The sequence below is a fragment of the Leucoraja erinacea genome, chromosome 3 (genome assembly GCF_028641065.1).
Source record: "Leucoraja erinacea ecotype New England chromosome 3, Leri_hhj_1, whole genome shotgun sequence".
Taxonomy (NCBI): domain Eukaryota; kingdom Metazoa; phylum Chordata; class Chondrichthyes; order Rajiformes; family Rajidae; genus Leucoraja; species Leucoraja erinaceus.
The window spans coordinates 78,947,132-78,964,050 of record NC_073379.1 but is presented as its reverse complement, the minus strand read 5'-3'; the positions used below and the strand labels follow the sequence as shown (position 1 = coordinate 78,964,050).

Sequence of the window (16,919 nt, the reverse complement as noted above, 5' to 3'; positions counted from 1 at the left end):
GGCTTGTCCTTGGTTCCAGCGGCAGCTTCCAGCCATCAGCTTGGCCGCCACCTGGGCTCCAGTCCAGGCCCCAGGCTCGTACTTGGTTACAGCGGCGGCTTCTTTCTCGGCCCCATTCACGGCCCTATCCCAAGCTCCGGGCTAGGCTCTCACTCCAGCTTGGCTCCAGCCAGGGCCCACGCTCCACCCTCGCCACCAGGTGTCGGGCGTCGGCGGTCACAACCCCATCCTTGGCCCCCGGTTTGGCTCTCACTCCAGCTCGAGCACCAGGCTCGGGTTCAGCTAGGGCTCGCGACACCCCCCTTTCCACCAGGTGTCGAACGTCGGCAGCCGGCAGCCGGCGCACGAGCGCTGAAGTGCCCCTCCCTCCATCCCTTGCGAGTGCATTGTGACATCACTCGGGTGCGCTGGAGTGCCCCTCCCTCCCGGAGTGTCCTGTCCTGCCTTGCGAGTCCATTGTGACATCACTCGGGCGCGCTGGAGTGCCCCTCCCTCCCGGAGTGTCCTGTCCTGCCTTGCGAGTCCATTGTGACATCACTCGGGTGCGCTGGAGTGCCCCTCCCTCCCGGAGTGTCCTGTCCTGCCTTGCCAGCCGATTGTGACGTCACTCGGGTTTTTTTTCGAAATGGGTGAGTTTTCGGGTCACTTTAAATGATTAAGAAGTTCGGAAATATAGGTGGGTATGCGACGGGAATATGTTTATAGCCTAGACGGGAAAAATGTGAGTAGAATGGGTGAAAATGGGAAGGCTGTGGCCTAGCGTCTGGAAGAAAATATGAATTAACCAGATTGTGCCCAGATGACACTCTCACACTCACACTCTCACACACTCTCACACTCACACATATATATACATACACACAGAGTTTTAGTAAATTAAGATATATGCTTCAAAAGAAGAATACATGCACGGACATTTGAGGGTGGGCTTTTTCATTTTAAACTAGTGAAGTGATAAAGATTGCTATGACATTAATCAAAGCGACATTCTAAAGGGAAATAATGTGCATTTATATCTGTAACGGTGCACATTAAAATTCCCCATGTGTTTAACCATGTTTACCTTCTGCAGATTCAGATGATGAATACTACGATGCTCTCACCTCGCCTGTAGATGGAAGTACACTGGATTTGTCAAGTGATAATTCATTGAAAAGATCAGAATCGTTACGCCAGAAACAGTTGAAAAAGCAAGAATCTATGAAAAATATGACTGAATTCCAAATGGAGTTTGAAATAACAAAGGTAGTTTTAGATTCTTCTTGGCCTTGTCCAAAAGTTCTCATTGCTTCATACCTGAGGACAACTTAATGTTTGGGAGTAAACTATGTAATTTTTCCAAACTCATTTTCTTTAGCATCTCAGTCAACTTTCTTTTATGAAGAACAGGTATGTACCTATAAGAAATCCAAGGAAACATTGATATAATATTAGTTTATTTTGGAAATTGTTTACTGCCCCAATTATTTAACATGTTGCTCTTATGAAAGAAACACCAACCAGTGATGTTACTTAATGCTTAATGGAGGGAACCCTTGCAGTGAGCATGAATAAATTGTTGGAAAAAGGGTAGGAAGTGTAAATTTCGTTCAGACCGTAAGGTCTGAATGACAATAAAGGAAATTCAATTCAATTCAATTCAATTCAATTCAATTCAATTCAATTCAATAAATTAGTTCTATGCACCTAGAGCATGATTTTTTAATAGAAATCATGAGAAATTCTGAGTGAGATAGCACTTATCATGAGGAGAGAGCTCTACTGAAGGTCAAAACCTTTTCATGACAAATTGTTTTATGCAAAGCCTAAGTACAATTAAGTGTGTAATCATGCCTGTTAACTTCACTCTACACAACAGTATTTGAGCCACTCTGAAGCATTTCACAAATTATTTTTTTGAGTAGCTATTAAACATAGAGATATAGAAACATAGAAAATAGGTGCAGGAGTAGGCCATTCGGCCCTTCAAGCCAGTACCGCCATTCAATATGATCATGGTTGATCATCCAGAATCAGTACCCTGTTCCTTCTTTCTCCGCATATCCATTGATTCTGTAAGCCCTAGGAGCTATATCCAACTCTGTCTTGAATACATCTCGTGAATTGGCCTCCACTGCTTTTGTGATAGAGATTCCCAACACTGGGTGAAACACTTTTTCCTCATCTTGTAAATAGCTCATTCTAAGCTCCCACCAGTCTAGTTTCAGTCAATAAAATACTGAATCAAGCACATGCGCAACAAAACTTTATTTTGGATAACACAACACAAATTCCCCTATACAATACCTAACCACCGCGAGTTTGATCCTTGTATCTGCTTCGCCAAGCCCTTCTTGCCTCGTGCAAGCAGAGACACACCAAAAGGTCACGCAGTCCCAAGCGTTCTTCCAGAAGATCGACATCAGACCTCGTGGGAGCTACCTTTTATCGTTCCCTGAACCTTGAGCGGCAAAACCAAATGGGGGTGGTCTCTTTACAGTCCAATAACAAATATCAAGATACAAGATACATTTATTTGTCACATGTGCCAGTTGGCACAGTGAAATGTGTGATCGCCATACAATAAAAATAAAGAACACAACACACGATAGAGTTCAACATAAAACATCCCCACCCAGCAGAATCAAAGGTTTCCCACTGTGAGGGAAGGCACCAAAGTCAGTCATCTTCCTCTAATGTTCCTGAGTTCACCCGTGGTGATATCAAATATCGATTAACACAGTACATGATAGACAGTTCCCTAACCCAATAATACAGTAACTAATACAATGTATCTGACGAAGTTTCTAGATGGAAGTTAACAGAGATGAATTATGCAACATTTGCCTAGATATTCAAGAAACCCAGACAAGGCTCAACACTTAACCCAATCAACATCCAGCAAAGTAAAGCTTTGCAACATTATTTACAATGTGTTTGTCTGGTTTGCAGTGATCCAATCAGTTCCATGCACCTTATTGTAAGAAACCTGCAGATGTCCCATTCTTTCCCTGCAGCTCTTATCTAGGCTCCAGACAAACTGGCACCATTCAGGAGCTTGTCCCAGTTCTGCAAAAGGCACATTTAACTTGACCAAAATGGCCTAGCAGCACAGAAGCCTTTACTCAATATTAATGTCCTGGCAGCTCCAATTTTGCCAGAATTAACATTCCTTCCTTTTATCATATATGATAAACCATAATTTATGTTAACCAAATAATCAGATATTCATATGTGTGACTATTACATTATCCATCTATTAACAACAACAACAAGATGATGATGTTTCTTCCCAGAAACCTATCAAGCTTCCTGAGTTTTCGTGGGCGTAGCTTCACAATTTCCGTCTGATGAGTCTTCACCTCCCGAGTTTTCGTGGGCGTGATTTCCCTCCATCCGTGCTGTTGCCCATTCTTCCATCCCTTTTCATAATCGAACGTATAACCTATAATTCCTGAAAAACTTGGGACAAAGCAAGTTACCCTTCATGCACTAATGCTTTCCCATACATTCCACTGTAATTCTGTTCTGTCACAAACCCTTTTCTATTTCACTATCACTATTCTGCTCTATAATATCTTCTTTACTATCCTAGGATCAACACTAATCAGCCCTCTCCTTATTCACACGATGTTCCTTAATGTATATTTGATGATGGTTTGTCATACAAATTTCAGCTGGGTTCAGTACAGATTTCCCTACAGGCGTGACTCTTATTTAAAGCAAATCATGAAGAATGTTTCAATTCAATCAAATTCAGTCTCAGCCTTCAATTTACTATTTTATGTTTCAGGGTCCGTCTCACCCTTCTCATTCCACAGCTTGTGGTCGATAACACAATTCTATCCAATTCCTGTGGAATTCCCAGCTGTTCAAATTTAATCAATCAAGTTCCATATGTTGTCAATTTTATTTTAAAGCCAATTAAGATAGCCAAATCTAGGGACAATTTCTTTACACCTTGATAATAGAAGCCGCTTTACTATCAAGGGTTAGATAAATTTAGATCCACCGGTCAAATACATCGACTCTGATATCAACACCCACTCTCTTAATACTTCTAATTCAATAGACCTCTCCTCTAGTACTTTGTCCTCAGTATTTTGAATAGACTCTCAGTCCATAGGGGTTCTTCCACATAACTAGTTTTCTTTTAACACTGAGTAACTCTCTTAGTATGTTAACTTTGGTCTCTCAAAGGGGAGTCTTGCTATTCACATTTCCTCTTTCTTACTATTTCCAATACCAACTCTCATGTTCCCTGAATAACTCTCCCATGTTCCCAGATCTTCCCAAGTTCCATCCTTCCCTGATGTTCTCTGAATAATCCTTCTCAAATTTGGCTGCCTGTCTGGGGATGAGGCAATAAAAATACCAAGTTAATAATCAAATTTTAAATACTCCTAAGCCAGATCTCATAAGTCAGTTCCAAATCTCAAACTTTAAAGTCCTTCCAATTCATCACCATACAATTTAGAGATCGAATTCAAAACATTGTCAATTTATTTCCAATAATTATAATTTAGCTGCAAAGTAGGTGTCTTGCCCCCGAACCACAGAGGAGTATCTATTTTCAAATTTCTAAGTTCAATTCTACAAATTAGAGCTTGCCCCATTAGTCGTCAGAGGTTGTCTGTATCTTTTTAGAAAATGTTGGATGGTGTCTTTTTCCTTCACTGGTGTCAAAAGTTAGATGATGTTAAAGTTGGATACTAGGGTAGGCATCTTCTTATTCTTCTTTGATGTTAGTTTCAAAGGAGTAGGGATACTGAGGAGCAGCCTTCTCTATTTGTTGGTCTTTTCTCAATGTATCAATGTAGGGACAGGACAGTATCATTTCTTCTTCGTTGTTGGTCTTTGTCTCTGGGGAGCAACCTGCATGGAGATAATAACTACACATGCTACCTGAGCTGTGTCTTCCGCCTGTTCTTAAGGGTCCACATACTTTTTACCTCACTCCCCAGATTGTTGCATGTTGGAGGTTATACTGTCCTGGAGGCACAACAACTTTGTAACAAGTTAGTACAGTAGCTCTTTTCCCTACTCCCGTACCTCCTGCGCAATATGTTCATTTATTCTCTCCCCAGTGCCAGTTTAGTTCCCTTTGGTTCTTATTCTCTTTGACACCAGCTACTATGTTTCCCTTTTCGTATTCCTTCCTTTTAATGAGGTTTGTCAATCCCAAAGAGCTTCTTTGTAACTCTCTTCCTGGGATTCTGAAGGGGTGGTGTTCTTTCTTGTCCTTATAATTTATTATTTTGGGGCCATATGAGGATACCCTCAGATTTCATCTTTTTATTTTGTACTAGCTGGCAGATCAGTGCATTCGGAATGGATTTGGCTGCCAGAATGTCCCTGCCCCCTGATCCTCTGGCCAGTGTTCTTTTCCTCTATCTTCTGGGTTCCAAGTGTCCCTATAACCTCTAGGGATCCACTGACTTCTTAGACCCCGTGGGTCTCTTCTTTGACCCCCTTCCTCCTCTGTGTTCCCTCACAGGGCAAGATCGGCTCCAATGTGCTGATTCCCCACAGATGTAACATTGATCAGGTCTCACAGCTCCATAGACTCTCCAACCAAACTGAGGGAAAGCCGGCTCTCGGATTGGAATGTCTATCCACACTTTAAATTTGTCCCCCTCCTTCGATGTTACTTCCTGTTTCTGGATTCTTGGTACGGGCCTCTGGAAAGAATTAGCTGCCGTTGCACCAGGTTGCAATGAAATGTGAACGTCTGTAGCCCGGGGATAATTTGCACCTTCTGCGGGATCTAATTCTAAAGGCAGAGTAGGCAGCTTCCTACTAGGGAATTGCCTACGGGGAATCCGCTTCATATCCATAACATCGGGGATTTGTTTTGATCTTATAATTTTAGCAATAGCAGGATCAGCTATTTCATATCCTCCTACTGTCTCACCCTCAGTGAAACTGCTCTTTCTGCTACTGGAATCTCTAATTTAGGAAGGATTCCTTTACTTCCCCACTTGGTTTCCGAATTAATTTGGGCACCCACTTCTGAGGAACCTTCCTTCTAGCTCCCTGATCCCCCACACTATCCTCTGCTGGTGAAGCAATCGTCGGAGCTAGAGAGTCCTTTCCCGATTTCCCTACTTTGGATTTAAATTTAGTGGGTGGACTCCACCCAAGCGCCCTGTTCGCAAGCTGCGCAAGGTGTTTCAGAACTAAGAACATGAGAGGGCTGAGAGGAATGGTGTGACTCTGTTCCAAAAAAGTCTGCCTATCCTTTTATATATTGCGCTTCTCTCCCTTCGAGATCCACGCTAACCACGGCACTCTTACTAAATTTGATGAATTTAATTTTAGTCGCCACCTCCCCTTTAAGAGCCATCGTATTCATCTATATATCTATAAAACTCTGGGGCCATCCGACCGACTGCCGTCCGGAGCCCTTCCTGCCTTTCAATTCGTGCCCGATACTCGCAGATGTCCAATCGGAATGGCCGATGCTCGCAGATGTCCAATCGGAATGGATCCATTTGCATGTACGGCTGCCGGCTGCATTTCTTCCTTTGATTCATTGCCACGCCCAATCCAGACGCTCAATCTCCGAGATCTTTTCCATTTCGGTAGAGATTTCGCTTTTCTTTCTAAGTATCCGCTCCTCATTACATTTCGTCATGTTGAAGTGCACGTTTTTAATCAAATCCTTCTCCCCCCCCCCCCCCCTCCACACCCAAGTATTTCAAAATTAACTGGCTTCTCCATTTACATGTCAGCTTCCAACACACTTCGAAACAAAGTTGCAAGACAGGAACACTCTGAACTTTTCACTGCTGCAGCAGGCAGGGGAGGTGCCATTGGATTTTTTTTTTAAATCCACTGCTGAGGGAGGCAGGGCAGTGCTGGAATCTTACTTTTGGGAACGGCTTCAGTTCCATTGGAGGAGACGGGTGCATGGTGGAATATTGGGTTGGGGGATCACACCATTGGGGGAGCAGACCAAACGGGTCTGCACTTGGTCTAGTTTTATCCTATAATTCCGGCGCTTAAAATGAAGAACAATAGTAAACATGCATTTTATCTCGAGTGCTTGGTCAGTGCTCAATAGCCATTGTCTTATATTATTTATTGGATTCTGTTCTTGGAAAATGTTTCTTTGTGCAGAACTGTTTCTTGGTGTAGCACGCCCAACGGGTCTGCACTTGGTCTAGTTTCTCCTTAAAAAGATGATGCTCTCTCCTGCTCCTGCTGCTGGCTTCCACTATCTCTCCCTGTTCCAAAATACCTAGAGAAGGACCAGCTCTCTCTTCCATTCTTATCCCTAACTTTTGAACGCTGCCATTCTTAAAGCAGAAAGCAGAACAACTTCTTTAGTTACTTTTCTTTCTGTAAAGAAAATTTTCCATATTTCAATATGCTCGTTCCATTCTTCACTGTTCCCATATCACCTAGTAATTGTCTCTGTAGGTTATTCCTACTACAGACTTTAGCCCACCAATCGGCCAAAGTTTGTTCCCCAAAACTTCATTTAATTTCCCCGACAATTTTCTTAATCTCTCTGATTTTGCCGTGGTTTTAAGATTCAAAGTTTGAATAAGATGACACAGACACGGAGAATTCTTCAAGAAGCCGAAAAGCCTTTATTTGCACACAAATTTGGCTTGGAACATTCAGAGGCAACACGGCCTGGTCGCTCTGTAATTGTTCTACGATTCATAAATTCAAAAAGCTTTTTATTACAGTTTCAGCCTTATCTTCGGCTACTTGGCATGCATGCTTCTGTAACTTTAATCTCTCACTGTCCTTGCCCTTTAACTTTAATCTCTGAGCCTACTATGATGTTCTAGCTAAAGCAAAATAAAACTAAGAAGCAACTTGTTTTTGTGCCTTGATGCCTGATCACATAAAAATAATGTTTTAAACATATTGGTAAAAGTAAGAAGTAACATGTTTCTTCTATATAACTTCTATATAACTTCCTCCTCTGAGACTAAAAAGTCTCAAAAGACAAAGAAAACTACACACACATCCTCCAGGTCAAATCACTCATATAGCCCTAAAATGCAGGCTCGTTTAATTAATTTTACGTCATGCTGTGTAGTGTTCTTTCTCTGGCTCCTTGAGAAACTGGGCCAAAAACCCACCCCCATTACGTGGGGCAGGAAATAAGATCCAGCTTCCCTTACAGGCTTCAATTAACATTTTCCAAACAGTTCTTCTTCATCGTAGTAGTATTCTATCACCGAGGTCCACTTTCCTTTAGGGCCGGATTTGTCTGCACCCATTATCATTGACAGTTGTTTCACAGTATCTTTCACCAGGAGGGACTTAATACAGGGGAAAACACAGCACAACATTATTGCCACTGCAAGTAGTACGACCCCAATGGTCAGAGCAATTTGAATCAGCCATTTTCCCCAAACCCCCCAACATCCTCTCCATCCACCCACACAATTGATGTCTTAACTCTACGTTCCTTTTAACCTCACTCCTTAGGTTTTTAGCTTATCTATGGCTTTAGTGAAAGACCCCTCCGGGCTAATATTATTACATATGAAGGTGAAATATTGTTCCCCAAACAAGACATATACACCCCTTATTCTCACCTTATTTACACCAATCTCATAGTCACTAATATCTCCAAAAAACTCACATTATCTTAACCATATAACAATGACAGCAATGAAACAGGCCACCTCGGCCCTTCTAGTCCTTGCCGAACACTTACTCTCACCTAGTCCCATCTACCTGCACTCAGACCATAACCCTCCATTCGTTTCCTGTCCATATACCTATCCAATTTATTTTTAAATGATAAAATCCACCACTTCCAGTGGAATCTCATTCCACACAGCTGCCACTCTCTGAGTAAAGAAATTCCCCCTCATGTTACCCCTAAACTTCTCAAATCATGTCCTCTTGTTTAAATCTTCCCTACTCTCAATGGAAAAACCTTATCTACGTCAACTCTGTCTATCCCTCTCATCATTTTAAAGACCTCTATCAAGTCCCCCCTTAACCTTCTGCGCTCCAAAGAATAAAGACCTAACTTGTTCAACCTTTATCTGTATCTTAGTTGCTGAAACCCAGGCAACATTCTAGTAAATCTCCTCTGTACTCTCTCTATTTTGTTTACATCTTTCCTATAATTTGCCGACCAAAATTGTACACCATACTCCAGAATTGGCCTCACCAATGCCTTGTACAATTTTAACATTACATCCCAACTTCTATACACAATGCTCTGATTTATAAAGGCTAGCAAACCAAAAGCTTTCCTTACCACCCTATCTACATGAGATTCCACCTTCAGGGAACTATGCAGTTATTCCTAGATCCCTCTGTTCCACTGCATTCCTCAATTCGGTACCATTTACCATGTACGTCCTATTTTGATTTGTCCTGCCAAGATGTAGCACCTCACACTTATCAGCATTAAACTCCACCTGCCATCTTTCAGCCCATTCTTCCAAATGGCCTAAATCTCCCTGTAGACTTTGGAAATCTACTTCATTATCCACAACACCCCCTATCTTAGTATCATCTGCATACTTAATAATCCAGTTTACCACACCTTCATCGAGATCATTGATGTACATGACAAACAACAGTGGGTCCAACACAGATCCCTGAGGAACCCCACTAGTCACCGGCCTCTAACCTGACAAACAACCATCCACCATTACTCTCTGGCGTCTCCCATTCAGCCACTGTTGAATCCATCTTGCTACTCCTGCATTTATACCCAACAATTGAACCTTCTTAACCAACCTTCCATGAGGAACCTTGTCAAAGTCCATATAGACAACATCCACTGCTTTACCCTCATCAATTTCCCTAATAACCTCTTCAAAAAATTCAAGAAGATTAGTCAAACATGACCTTCCAGGCACAAATCCATGTTGACTGTTCCTAATCAGACCCTGTTTATCCAGATGCTTATATATATTATCTCTAAGTATCTTTTCCATTAATTTGTCCACCACTGAAGGCAAACTACCAGGTCTATAATTGCTAGGTTTACTCTTAGAACCCTTTTTAAATAATGGAATAACATGCGCAGTACGCCAATCCTCGGGCACTATTCCCGTTTCTAATGACATTTGAAATATTTCTGTCATAGCCCCTGCTATTTCTACACTAACTTCCCTCAATGTCCTAGGGAATATCCTGTCAGGACCTGGAGACTTATCCACTTTTATATTTTTCAAAAGTGTCAGTACTTCTTTTTCTTTGAATCTCATAGTATCCATATCTACTCTACTTGTTTTGCTTACCTCACATAATTCAATATCCTTCTCCTTGGTGAATACCGAAGAAAAGAAATTGTTCAATATCTCCCCCATCTATTGGCACTGCAGATAGCTGTCCACTCTGACTCTCTAATGGACCAATTTTATCCCTCGTTATCCTTTTGCTATTAATATAGCTGTACAACCCCTTTGGATTTACTTTCACCTGCCAAAGCAACCTCATATCTTCTTTTAACTTTTCTAATTTCTTTCTTAGGATTCTTTTTACATTCTTTATACTCCTCAAGCACCTCATTCACTCCATGCTGCCTATAATTATTGTAGATCTCTCTCTTTTTCTGAACCAAGTGTCCAATTTCATTTGAAAACCATGGCTCTTTCCTTTTTACTATTTCCTTTCAACCGAACAGGGACATAAAGATTCTGTACTCTTAAAATGTCCCCTTTAAATGTCCTCCATTTCTCTTCTACATCCTTCCCATAAAACAAAATGTCCCAATTAACTCCTTTTAAATCCTTTCGCATCTCATCAAAGTTAGCCTTTCTCCAATCGAAAATCTCAACCCTAGGTCCAGTTCTGACCCTCTCCATAATTATATTGAAACTAATGGTATTGTGATCACTGGACCCGAAGTGCTCCCCAACGCATACCTCTGCCACCTGACCCGTCTCATTTCCTAACAGGAGTTCCAGCACTGCCCCTTCTCTAGTAGGTACCTGTATATGTATTGCTGCAAAAAACTATCCTGCACACATTTTACAAACTCCAAACCATCCTGCCCATTTATAGAATGTCTATGTGTGGAAAGTTGAAATCTCCCACCATCACTACCTTGTGCTTACTACTAATATCTGCGATCTCCTTACATATTTGCTCTTCCAATTCACGCTCCCCATTTGGCAGTCTATAATAACCCCTATAAGTGTTGCTACACCTTTCCCACTTCTCAGTTCCACCCAAATAGCCTCCCTAGACGAGCCCTCCAATCTATCCTGCCAAAGCACTGCTGTGATATCTTCCCTGACAAGCAATGCAACACCTCCACCTCTTGCCCCTACAATCCTATCACACCTGAAGCAACAAAATCCTGGAATATGTAGTTTCCAATCACAGCCCTCCTGTAACCATGTTTCACTGATCGCCACAACCTCATACTTCCAGGTGTCAATCCAGGCTCTAAGCTCATCCACCTTTCTTACAATGCTCCTAGCATTAAAATATGCACATTTAAGAAACCCACCGCCTCTTATTCTCTGTTTATTTTATTTTTCTTCTTTCTCCCCTAGATTTTGGGTCCGAGTGCTTCCCATCTCTGCCTCCTGCCTCACACTCTGTCTACTAGCTTTCTCTATTTGAGTCCCTCCTCCCAACCATTCCAGTTTAAAGTCTCCCCAGTAGCCTTTGTCTCCTCAGTAGACTTCTTAAATTATTACTGTTCCTCCTAAATCTTACTTTCCTCCTGCTAAGACTGGACTTCTATTGGGGGACCTCTAACCCTCCACTCTAAGTTCTCAGTATTAGGGGTACGTCTCACATTCAGGTACTTTTGACCAAGTAAACCAGGTTCCCGTCTCTCAGTTACTCTTCGCTATCAGGTACTAATCAACAATTGATCAGAGGGTTACCATTAACTGTTGATCAGCCACTATTTGGAATCGGTCTCAAACACGCACAAACGCCGAAGTTCTATATACGCAGAATTCTAATTCTACCGTACGGGCAGAGCTTCAAAGTGAAATTCTGTATTTGGAATCTTTGATTCTTCAAATTTAAGTTCGCTCTCGGATCAATTAGTTTTGGTGCATACCACTCAACATACGCGGGCTCTCGAATTCAATTTACTTGCCGAATGAAATCTCCGTCACTCCAGGGAGGGATTTGGATATCTTCAAACAGGGTAAGCAACCTCTAAGCAACCTAGGTTTTACCTGCTCATAAGGATTTCCATCTCACCAGGTGTCAGCGCCTAGCCTCTTCGCGCTGGCAGTCGATGCCGAGTTTCGGAACGCACCTTTCCAATCAGCGCTCCCAGCAACGACTGGTCAAATGCTTCATCACTTAGCACGTAAACCAGACTTGTTTTCAATATCCTGCCAATTGGATACCAACTCCGGGTAGAGATTTTAACCCAAGTCTGAATTTATGGTTTTCGCCAGCTGCTGCAGTCTGCCAACTAAGACAAAGTTTTGGGCCCCTAACCCAGGAAAGGGCCTCTAACTCAGCCCCAGCAGGGTCTCTAACCCCACCTGGTTTTATGGGCCCCTAACCCAAATGAGTGCTATCACCCCCCACCCCCCCCCCCTCCGTGCTTGCTAGACTCTGTTCTACGATCTCGTTGGGACCCTTTCCCAAGCCCGCGAATGATCGATCTGCTCCGACTAGCGAAGTGCCGAAAAACAATGCGAAAATCGGACAGTGGCGCCGATTTCTGCACTCGCGATCGAGACAGCTCAATATCCTTAATCGCAAACTCGTGGTTGCGTGTCCGTTGAGATCCCAGACGAGTCCCCAATGTCAATAGCACGTTCTAAGCTCCCACCAGTCTAGTTTCAGTCAATAAAATACTGAATCAAGCACGCGCATCTAAACTTTATTTTGGATAACACAACACAAATTCCCCTATACAATACTTAACCACCGCGGGTTCGATCCTGGTATCTGCTTGGCCAAGATCTTCTAGCCTCATGCAAGCAGAGACACTCCAAAAGGTCACGCAGTCCCAAGCGTTCTTCCAGAAGATCGACATCAGACCTCATGGGAGCTACCTTTTATAGTTCCCTGAACCTTGAGCGGAAAAAACAAATGGGGGTGGTCTCTTTACAGTCCAATAACAAATATTGATTAACACAGTACACGATAGACAGTTCCCTAACCAAATAATACAGTAACTAATACAATGTATCTGATGAAGTTTCTAGATGGAAGTTAACAAAGATGAATTAAGCAACATGTGCCTAGATATTCAAGAAACCTAGACAAGGCTCAGTACTTAACCCAATCAACATCTAGCAAAGTAAAGCTTTGCAACATTATTTACAATGTATGTCTGGTTTGCAGTGACCCAATCAGTTCCATGCAATTTACACCTTATTGTAAGAAACCTGCAGATGTCCCATTCTTTCTCTGCAGCTCTTATCTAGGATCCAGACTAACTGGCACCATTCAGCAGCTTGTCCCAGTTCTGCAAAAGGCACACTTAACAACCAAAATGGCCTAACAGCACAGAAGTCTTTACTTAATTTTAATGTCCTGGCAGCTCCAATTTGGCCAGAAATAACATTCTCAGTTCCAAATTGATTGCCCCTTATTCTTAAACTGTGACCCCTGGTTCTGGATTCCCATAACATTGGGAATTTTTTCCTGCATCTAGCCTGTCCAATCCTTTGAGAATTGTATGTGTTTCTATAAGATCCCCTCATCCTAAATTCCAGTAAATGCAGTATGAGCCATTCTTTCATCATATGTCAGTCCCGCCATCCTGGGAATTAACCTGGTGAACCTATACTGCATTCCCTGAATAGCAAGAATGTCCTTCCTCAAACTAGGAGACCCAAACTGCACACAATACTCCAGGTGTGTTCTCATCATGGCCCTGTACAACTGCAGCAGGTCCTCCTTACATCTGTACTCAAATTCTCTCGTTATGAAGGCCAACATGCCATATGTTTTTTTTTTTTTCGCTGCCTGCTGTACCTGCATACTTACATTCAGTGACTGATGTACAAGGACACCCAGGTCTTTTTGCACCTTTTCCTAATCTGACACTATTCAGACAATAATCTGCCTTCTTGTTCTTGCCACCAAAGTGGATAACCTCACATTTATCCACATTATACTGTATCTCCCCACTCACCCAACCTATCCAAGTCACCTTGCAGCCTCATAACAACTTCCTCGCAGCTCACACTTGCCACCCTGCTTTGTGTCATCCGCAAACTTGGAGATATTGAACCTGTTTCAATTTTTTTTTAATTGGTGCTTTTTGTTTAATTACTGTTCCAGAGTTGCATATCAGTGAACTCTTTAAAACTTTGTCAAATTAAACCCGATGATGAGAAATACTTTTTAGTCAAACATACTATTTTCCTTAAGAGAGCGGACATCCACTTCTTCTAATTTTGCCTTTGATTTTTATTGTCTGAAGATTGAAAGACATATAGATTAACATTGTTGACATGATTTTCGAATAAATAAAAACTAATCTGATGTTTTATTTCAATTTGCTTCAATTTATTCTAGATGTTACTTGGCATGTTTCGTCATGTAGATGGTACTGAAAATCTTGTTTTGGAGTTGGAAATATTAGGACTTGGCACAGAGTTGAAATTGAGAACACACGATATGACTTTACATGCATATCTAAAAGAAATCAGCTTAAAATGTCCAGAATACAGAGGTAAGGAGAAAGTCTTCTAAACTTAAAAGTGTTCCAGCTACTTTTAGTAACTAAAAAGACAATACGGGGAGAAAAGGTGAAATACGAAGGTAAGCTAACTAATAATATAATAAAGGATAGCAAGAATTTCTCCAGTTATATAAAGAGTAAGAAAGAGACAAGAGTGGACTTTGGACTGCTGGAAAATAATGCAGGAGAAATGATAATGGGGAATAAAGAAATGGCAGAAGAGTTAAATAACTATTTTGCATCAGTCTTCACAGTGGAAGACACCAGCAACGTGCCTGAAATTCAAGAGGGTCTGGGGGTGTAAGTTAGTGGAGTGACTATTTCTAGGCAGAAGATGCATGGGAAGCTGAAAGGGCTAAAGGTGGATGTCACCTGAAAAAAATGGACTGCACCCTAGGGTTCTGAAAGAGGTGGCTTTAGAGATTGTGGAGACATTGACAGTGATATTTAAACAATCACTAGAGTCAGGAGTGGTTCCAGATGATTGGGAAATTGCCAATATTACCCTGCTGCACAAGAAGGGAGCAAAGCAAAGCAGAAATATGGGAACTATAGGCCGGTTAGTCTGACGGTTGATGGTTGGTCAGATTCCATTATTAAGGATGAGGTTACGGAGTACTTTGAGATTCACGATAACATAGGCCAAAGTCAGCATGGCTTTGTGAAGGGGAGGTCTTGCCTGACAAATTTGCTGGAATTCTTTGACGAAGTAAATAGCAAGACAGACAAAGGAGAGTCAGTTACCTAGATTTTCAGAAAGCCTTTGATAAGATGCCACACGGGAGGCTGCTAGGAAGATGCAAGCCCATAGTATCAAAGGGCAGATACTAGCTTGGATATCAGGTTGGCTGGGTGGTTGAAAGCAAAAAGTGGCAATAAAAGAGACTTTTCTGATTGGCTGCCAGTGACTAGCGGAGTTCCACGGGGCTCAGTGCTGGGGCCACTGCTCTTGACGTTGTATATTAATGATTTGGATCAGGGGACTGAAGGCTTTGTAGCCAAGTTGCGGATAATACGAAAATAGATGGAGGGGCAGATAGTGTACAGAAAGCAGGGACTCTGCAGAAGGACTTGGATAGGTTGGGAGCGTGGCAGATGGAATATAGTGTAGCAAAGTTTAGAGTCATGCAGTTTGGTAGGATTATTATTATTTTCTAAATAGGGAGAGAATCCAGAAATCGGAGGTGCAAAGGTACTTGGGATGCTGTTGCAGGACTCCCAAAAAGTTAATCTGCAAGTCGAATTGGTAGTAAAGAAAACAAACGCAATGCTTTGCTTTAGGTTGTAGCCTCACAATTAAAGGACGTTATTTTAGGAAGGAGATGAGGAGGAATTTCTTTAGTCAGAGGATGGTGAATCTGGAATTCTTTGCCACAGAGCGCTGTGGAGGCTGAATCAATGGACATATTTAAGGCCAAGATAGCTAGATTCTTGATTAATACAGGTGTCAGAAGTTATGGGGAGAAGGCAGGGGAGTGGGGTTGGGAGGGAGGGATAGATCAGCCATGATTGAATGGCGGAGTAGACTTGATGGGCCTATTGGTTAATTCTGCTCTTATCACATGACATGATCATATTAATTGTGAAATGATGATTGTGCAGTTGTTAAAAGGAACTTTTTTTGCTGACTTGGTTTTTTCCATTTAAAAATAAATGGAAGGGTGGAGAGGGAAGAATGGTGTCCATTATTGCTGATGTCCACTATAACTGAGTAAGAGATTATTAATGTAGACAAGAACTGCAGATATTAGTTTATACTAAAGGTAGCACAAAGTACTGAAGTAACTCAGCAAGTCAGGCTGCGTCTTTGGGGAACATGGATAGGTGACGCTTTGGATTGATACCCTTCTACAGACTTTGGGTCTGGAACTGGGCCATGGAGACAGGTGAGTTGATGGCCCTGGCCTGCTGGTGGTTGGGAGAGAGGCAAAGATTGGGTGTGTCATTGGTCACAGCTGGAATGCAGGTAAGGTGTGCCTAGGAGTAGCTGGGGGGTGGCCAAGTTGCGACAGCAGTCTTGGCCATGGCGTGGAGTTGTGGTGGTGGCAGTGGCAGGCATGGCAGTGTGGTGGTAGAGGGCCTGTGGGGTGGCGGCAGCAGGAGCAGCCGGGGCAATGGTGGCAGAAGGGACTGCCTGGGAGCATGTATTAGGAACACATGGTCTAGTGTAAATGGTGGAATGGGTGCACTTTACTGATCCATCTCAATTTACTGACACATCTATCCCATGTGTCATCACCTCCCTGAATTCCTGCAGTGAGCTCATTTGTCACCTCAGGACCTGCTGAAATAAAGTGCGAGCAAGTTATACTAAATGCTGAGA

General features: G+C 42.3%; 1 protein-coding gene across 4 annotated transcripts in view; it reads left to right on the top strand.

Annotated features, from left to right (window-relative positions):
• vps13a (vacuolar protein sorting 13 homolog A) overlaps nt 1-16,919 on the top strand; it is a 329,586-nt gene that overhangs the window by 117,613 nt on the left and 195,054 nt on the right. For all 4 annotated transcript variants that reach the window (XM_055633035.1, XM_055633034.1, XM_055633037.1 and 1 more), the window contains exons 25-26: nt 1,073-1,245; nt 14,431-14,587. In XM_055633035.1, coding sequence (XP_055489010.1) covers nt 1,073-1,245; nt 14,431-14,587 — 330 coding nt within the window. The remainder of the gene's footprint in view (nt 1-1,072; nt 1,246-14,430; nt 14,588-16,919) is intronic.